Source organism: Etheostoma cragini, chromosome 10, assembly GCF_013103735.1.
Source record: "Etheostoma cragini isolate CJK2018 chromosome 10, CSU_Ecrag_1.0, whole genome shotgun sequence".
Lineage (NCBI taxonomy): Eukaryota > Metazoa > Chordata > Actinopteri > Perciformes > Percidae > Etheostoma > Etheostoma cragini.
In genome coordinates this window covers 17,956,891-17,964,356 of record NC_048416.1, presented here as the reverse complement: position 1 = coordinate 17,964,356, position 7,466 = coordinate 17,956,891, and the positions used below count along the sequence as shown (strand labels likewise).

At 37.6% G+C, this 7,466-nt stretch overlaps 1 protein-coding gene and 1 long non-coding RNA gene across 2 annotated transcripts in view; one reads left to right on the top strand and one right to left on the bottom strand.

The window, feature by feature from the left end:
- Window positions 1-213: 213 nt before the first annotated feature.
- ccdc88b (coiled-coil domain containing 88B) overlaps window positions 214-7,466 on the bottom strand; it is a 37,462-nt gene continuing 30,209 nt past the window's right edge. Inside the window, exons 25-28 of the mRNA XM_034883438.1 lie at window positions 6,588-6,695; window positions 3,550-3,701; window positions 798-1,124; window positions 214-411 (exon numbers count right to left, since the gene is read on the bottom strand). Coding sequence (XP_034739329.1) covers window positions 374-411; window positions 798-1,124; window positions 3,550-3,701; window positions 6,588-6,695 — 625 coding nt within the window. The 3' untranslated portion in view covers window positions 214-373. The remainder of the gene's footprint in view (window positions 412-797; window positions 1,125-3,549; window positions 3,702-6,587; window positions 6,696-7,466) is intronic.
- LOC117951682 overlaps window positions 4,814-7,466 on the top strand; it is a 27,267-nt gene continuing 24,614 nt past the window's right edge. The window contains exon 1 of the long non-coding RNA XR_004658226.1: window positions 4,814-4,931. This is a non-coding gene — a long non-coding RNA (uncharacterized LOC117951682). The remainder of the gene's footprint in view (window positions 4,932-7,466) is intronic.

Below are 7,466 nucleotides of genomic sequence, written 5' to 3'. Positions count from 1 at the left end.
TCTTCACTGATGTTCTTCAAATTAAATAATAAAATGAATTGTTTGATCAGTCAACCTTATGGTATGATTAGATTTAGACACAAAAATGCTTCTAGTCTTGACCAGGACTCGCTGGAAGAAGAGATATTGTATCTGAATGTAACCTTTATGACTAAATGAAAGATAGAAAAAATAAAAATAGAGAGGTGGTTTATTCAACTCAGCAACACTGGAAACGATTGACAAAATTATTTATTAATTCATGTATTCAAAAATACTAAAAGGATCTCATTTTAAAAATATTCAGACATACAAAAGGTTGCATCAAAACAATTTACCAGGAGTATAAAATATTAAACATAAGCTTTAATTAAGAGTCAAGTGTAGTACTGTCTCAGATTGTTGCCGTGTGGTCACTGAAGTGTTGATTGTCTGGAAGGCAGAGAAGATCACAGTCTAACAGGCGCATGCATGTTTTATTAAAAAGAATATTAGCTTTATTTTCAGTGCTTGCGGATGTTATGACTACTCTGGGCACAGTTTTACTTCCAGTCCAATTTGTATTCAGCTTGACATTTAACTTGTGGTCCCATAGATCTTTCACAATGCTGATCACATAGCATACTCACAAACACACAGAAACCTTTTAAAACTAAAACCTTTTTAAATAAATGTACAATTCTTTCAGCATTTCCTTACTTATTTTGCTGTTTCCCTTCTTTGGGAACAATCAAACCAAATGACTTGTTAGTGTGGACATTTCTCAAAGTGTACAGAAATGAACACACATCATCCTCATTGGTCTTTCTCCACCTCACCACTGCCTTCATCCTCCTCAACACTATCTTGACTGCTCATCGGAGCGTCTGCTGTCTGGGGTGTGTTTGTTTCACCTCTCTGTCCCTTCCAGAGGACAGTGGAATTGTTCTGGCTCGAGTGCAGGTGGGGCGGTGCTTTGTGGTCACCAGGACTGAAGGATTGGGAGACTCCAGAGCCTCCCCTGGCCAACCCAAGCCCCCAGCCGTGACGGGATCCCAGCTTACGACGCCCTCCAGAGTGCATGAATGGAGTCCCAGGAGCACTGATGTCTGTCTGGGATGGAGCTTTTCTTATTGGAGAAGGAGAGACTGGAGCACTGCGGGGGTCTGAAACTGTAATAAATTCATTCAAGGTTATTATTACTTAAAGCGCCCATATTATGTTAATTTTCAGATACATAATTATATTTTGAGGTTGTACCAGAATAAGTTTACATGGTTTCCTTTTCAAAAAACACCATATTTTTGTTGTACTGCACATTGCTGCAGATCCTGTTTTCACCCTGTGTGTTTAGGTCTCTGTTTTAGCTACAGAGTGAGACATCTCACGTCTACACTATCTTTTTTGGGAGTCGCACATGCGCAGTAGCTCTTTCCCCAACAGGGACATGGAAGTAGTTCTCTTGGAGATTATGGTTGACTAGTTGTTGTAGCAGCTTGAACAGCTCACAGCTCAAGTTTGTATGCGTGTGGAAGCACCTGAGACACAAAGTAGAACCCATAATTCCAGAAAAAAATCTTTTTTTCATAATATGGGCACTTTAAATCCCAGGCCATGGTAGTAATGTTATAGGTGACCACATTTTGACGTCATTAAATCATTGGCTTGTTCATGCTGAGATGATGATTATAATCAATATAAAACACCCACAGCATGAAGGTTTTAAATTTTTGTTTTTCTCTGTGTTGCACCAGGTGGGATAAATTAGCACAAACCAGGAAGGTACATTACTACTTTTATTTGAGTGCAAATGCAGTTTCAGTGACTCCGACAAAGGCAGGTGCAAAAATAAATTTAGGAAATGTGATAACTGTGGCTCAGGTGGTAGAGCTGGTCTGTCATTAGTCACAGGGTTAGTGGTTTGAATCCTGCTCCCTCCGGTCCATATGTTGAAGTGACCTTGAGCAACACAATACACCTTAAAAATTTCTCCTGATGGCCGGGCAGCTCTCCCAACCGTCAGTCTGTGAATGTCAATAAGTAGTAAAGTACGTGCTTAACCTTTTATTTAAAACCTCTTATTTAGCTTTTTTAAGCAGTATGTAAACAATTAAATGGTCATGTTTTGTTGAGAACAATAATATAGTTTAGTTAAGCACATACTGTATGTTGAGTATTTATCCATGTATTTGTAAACTGCAATTCCTCCTGGGATGCATTTGTATGGTATAAATATAATTGCATGTACAAATATATTAATAATGTAGCAACCTCACTTTCATTACTGTCTTTTTCTTATACAATGTTAATTACAAATGACAATTAGAATCATAATTCTGAAAGAAGTATAATGGTGAAAATGCTACTTTCAAATGGGCCTACAACATGGTCTAAATTGGTTATCAGTGTTGTTTAAATTGTAATTTCATAGTATAACAAAACTCATAAACTACATATCTATACATATTTTTGTAGAGAATTTAAAAGCACAGTTAACTAAAGAGCTTAATGTGGATAGAAGCCTGACCTTTACATTCAAAAAAGCAATCCTAACCTATTTAACAGTAGATTTTATTAAATTTAAACCATTTAAATTATTCATACATTCTGACTTAGTGAGATAAAGAACTGCTGTGGCAGATCTAGCTCGGTCCCAGTCTGTTCAGAGAGTTGTAACACCATCTGCGGTCTGAGACTGACATTAGACCATTGGTTGAGGTCAAGTTAACCTGGCATAAAGCGGGTTAGTTTCAGGGTTAAATGTTGGTGTTCTGGAAAATGTCAAGTCAAACATGGAAATAGGAAGTGGGGTATGTCTTGGCTAGCTCAAAAAATCTCTCTTTTTACAAGATATCTAATCAATTCAGAGCGATTAAACTGTGATTGGAATTTTCTTTACTGTTGTATGCAGTATTTGCCACATGCGTCAACTTTTAACATACAACAATTCAAATTTAATTTTAAGAGATTTTCTGGTTTTCCACTTGGAGTGTAGCTGACAGATTGAGTCTCTATCTGGGATGAAAACTGCTATACTGCAATAAAAACCACCAGTCCTCAAACAGAAAGAGTCAGGCGTCTCAGTGTAGGTCCTGACACACCATTGGAGGAAGCAAGGTTTTATGGGGGATAATAGAAAACACAATGCGAGGAAAAATTAAAATGAAATGGGGATGGTATGTCACAAAGAGAGAACAAAATATCTTGAATGCGGGATTAGGCTTTAATCTTGGCTGTGAAAATGTCTGCAGTGAGTTTTTTTGTCCCTCTCTCAGCCAATAAAATGTATTCCACGGTCAAGGTGCATAAAAAGAGGATGGAGCCTTGCAAATCTTTTTCTTTCAACATGTGGTTAGCAGAGAAAGCCGACCTAAGTAAGTCTTGGCACTCTACAGGGAGAGATCTAAAGAGAAGAGAGTGGTATCAATGCCGACCACACTTGGTAGTCATGAGATGATTTGTATGCATGCCTGTAGCCTCGCTTGATGGAGTGAGCATGTGAGCATATCTTTGTGAAAACCATTCGGCTCGTGTTTGTGTGAGAGAGAAAGAGAGGTAGTGTGCTAGGCTGTGTGAGGTGTATGGTCTCACCGGGATGAGGTGTGTGCGTGTCTGATGTAAATTCAGTGCTGTCGGCTAGATTTTCCACACTGCCCGCAGCGGTGAAGAGGGCTCGTCCCTCCCTTACTCCTCCCCGGGGTTTGATTAGCTTCTTCATCCGGTCTGCAATCCAGTTAGATTTCCTAGGAAGACACAGAGGACAGGGACCATTTACAAAGAGGGATGAGCTAGGAGAGTTTGCGTGTGCGTGTGCGTATGCGTCTGCTTTTATACAAAACACTTGTAGGATGCCAAGTGTAACAAGGGCTGTATGTTTTCAAAATGAGAGTAAAATGTTCCTGAAGGTGCCAACTGCCATTTATTATGCCAAAGAAAGCACTGTGTAAAATGACATCAAGAAAATCTATTTTGGAAATGTTATCATTAAAATGTCATTACCATATTAACATATTTGTAGCACTAGGAACAAAATGCATTTCTGTGACACTTTGTACCCACCAGTACTAATTATTACATGTTCATTCACGGTACAAAATGCTTGCCAGCTGTCTATTGACAGACAGGTATGCTTCCTCTGAATGAATTGGGCATTCTGCTCATACGAACTGAGCCTTACTGAGAGCATCACAAGAGTGGCTTTTATAGTGTGGTACTACACTAGGAGGAAAAAAAAAAGGCCGTCATCTTAGATTTGATTATGATACACACAAACAACCAGATTTTTAGAGATGATAAAAAACACAGCACAAAGGAAAATAAAATGTCATGTAGAAAAAAATGTATATCAAAGGAGAGGAAATTAATCATTCTCCTGAGAGAGAGAATAAGCCATCCTCCCCAGGTGTGTGGGAGACGTGCCATAATCAACTTTATTATATGATAGAAGCTTTCCGTGAAAAGAAATATACAACAAGTGTACTGCACTGTAACCACTTTAAAACCTCAACATCTTACAGAACAGATTCTGTGTGAGCTGAAGCTTGAGGGGGCCAATCACTATAACACTGTATTTAGTTTTAATTAATCGTTAATTGTTTCTTTAGTGGTCACTACTTATTCAAACCATATTCATGACTAAATCCCAGTTGTTGTTCGTGATAACCAGCATAAGTATGCCGTGCACAGATCATATTAACTAAGGATGTTAAGTTTCTGTATGGGAGGGGCGGGTCATTTTAACTGTTATGCGCTGCAGTGATGCAAAGTATCAAGGGAAAAAATAAACTATGTTCTGAACGGTTTCTTTCCTAGTTAAACTGTGTTTTCATATTGTCCTGTTATTGTTTTGGGTGCACATTTACATTATCTGGGTTTAAGTTTTGTATGGTTGATTTAGTGGTCATGTTTACTACATTTATTGTTGCACCATTACCAAGACCCAGGTGGGGACTCATGGCGTCTGGGTAGTAAAAGTGGAAATACATAAAATGAAAACTAGTGTCTTTGTATCATGAGTAATATGTTCCACATGGTTGAATACAGTTGAAAATTACAATGCATTGTCTGTTGGTTTACTTTAAATATCATTGATATAAATGTATAGAATTCATTGTCCCTGAAATTAAACTGTCATAAAGAAAATATTTTTTTTCTTTTTCAGTATTTTCTTTTTCCCCCATGAGGAATTCTAAGTAATGATAAAACTTGGAGCGCATCCACGTGATACAAGCCTTCCGTAATCCCTACACTCATCCTCCCCCACTCAACCTCCAGTTGCTAGTAGCCAATGAGGATACGGAGGATTAAAAAAACATGATGAACTCTTCAGAAGAAGTAATTATCTTCATTTAATTTTCTGCAAAGTCGCCGAACAACACCAGTTCCTGAACATATCCATACGGGGAGAGCTACTGTATGTGGAGCTGAAAGTTTTAATTAGCTTTGTAGCAACTTATTTGGTAATGGCCTGAATGGAACGGACGTTCATCAATATAAAAAGTTATGCACCAAAGCTTTAACTTAACATGCTTATTTTAGACAACATAACTCCAGAAAAAGTAAAGTATGTGTTTACTAATAACTTTTAGTAATGACAACTAACGTACTGTTATGTCTACTGCATGAACTTACCGCTCTGTGTTAATACAACTTGATCTGTTAAGTTTCACCTTGTGTAAAAACTTAGACGGTTTAGGGTTAACTGGTTTCCATACACCTTTCTAGTAAAGTCAACTAATTTGGGATAACATTGTAGCCAAAACCAAAACGGGGAAATACCATATTCTGTGTATCTAAAACAGTCTGGAAAAAAGCATTCATAACAACACAAATGATTAGACTGAAAAATCCTCAATTAATCCAAATGATTGCGTTGTGTTGATCCTAAAAAATTCTCTCTACAGCTCACCTTAGCTGTGATACTTGTTCTAGCACAAGTAACTGTAATGAAGAGGGGAAGTATAATAATACAGTAAACTTAAGGCCAAAGTATTGATTTTTTTTATTTGGAGTGTAGCTAATGTGCAAAAAAAACATTTTTTCAGCCTAGTTGGGCATACATGTCACGGGACTTCCCTAGATAGTTGGAGTCAACTTCTGTGTTTTGGAGGTGACTCCAACTATCTAATAGGCGGAATTATTTTCTTTGCTTGCCAATAACCTTGAATTGAGAAAGCCAACCACTTTCCAACTATTTAATAACAGTTAATATTTTAAATTCATCATTATGAAGGGGTTAACAGGGCACTTCTGATTATTGAACACCTGCTTACTTTTGACAAATCAAATCCATAACAAATTGTTGTATTTTACTGTTTTGGCTGAAAAAATAAGTTAATTTTATCATTATCCACCTTGCACTTATTTCCTAAATTAACTTCTATTTTATTTCTAACCTTTTTTTATTTCTTTTATAATGTTTTGCATCCATTCATGTTTTAATGTCTCATGCTGTGTTTTTTCTTTGTGTATTATTGTGCTGTATAACAGTACAATAACACACTTGCTTGTTTAAACAAACTTGACTTCTGCAGGGATATTGCAGTGTTCAGTGTGCACAGATGAAGTGAACTAATAAACTGAGTGTAGGTGTATACAGTATATATTTACAGTATATTTATATACAATACTTGGCTTTGCTGGCTGGAGGTTGCATGCTGGGCTCAAGGACTCGATACTGATCCATAATCTTCTCCACCAATTTCTGCTTCTCCCGACGAAGCTCACTCAGCTTCTCCCTAAAAGAAAACACAAGAAGCATCAGACCAAAGCAGGTGAGTAGGAAGGTCTGATTCATTTCATGCATTCATTATCAGTGCCAGTACATGAGATTATTCAGAAAGTGTATGAATCAGCCTGGATTCTTTATAAACCAGTAGATCAGAAAAGAGACTGTTTGTGGATGTTAGTGTTTGTGCGCTGCCGGTGAGCAGAGGGTTCAGGGTTCGAGCTTGTGGATAAACATAAAGCGAGATGACAAACAGCCTGCATGAAACACAGCTTATAATGAAAAATACTGAACCCAGGGTCACTGACAATATGAATTGACCGTTTACTGACACAAAACTGTGAGCAAAAGAGATCAGAAAGGTTATTAGAGAAGAGCAACTGTGATTATTGAGGCCTTTGTACATTTTTAGCCATGCCAGCGGCATGAATCTAGAGATATCTGTCTGGACGGTCCACCGCTTTGGTCAAGACCAAAATATCTCAAAAACTATTGAATGAATTGTTATGAAATTCTGTCCAGATATTTACGGTCCCAAGGATGTGAATCTTTCTGACTTTGGTGATCCTTTAAATTTTTCAGCTAGTTCCACCATGAGGTTCACATTTGTGGTTTTAAGAGAAATATCTCAACAACTATTGGATGGATTGTCATGACATTTCACTTGCAGTCATGTTGTTCTCAGGATAGATTTTGATGATATTGGAGATATACACTCACCGGCCACTTTATTAGGTACACCTGTCCAACTGCTCGTTAACACTTAATTTCTAAGCAGCCA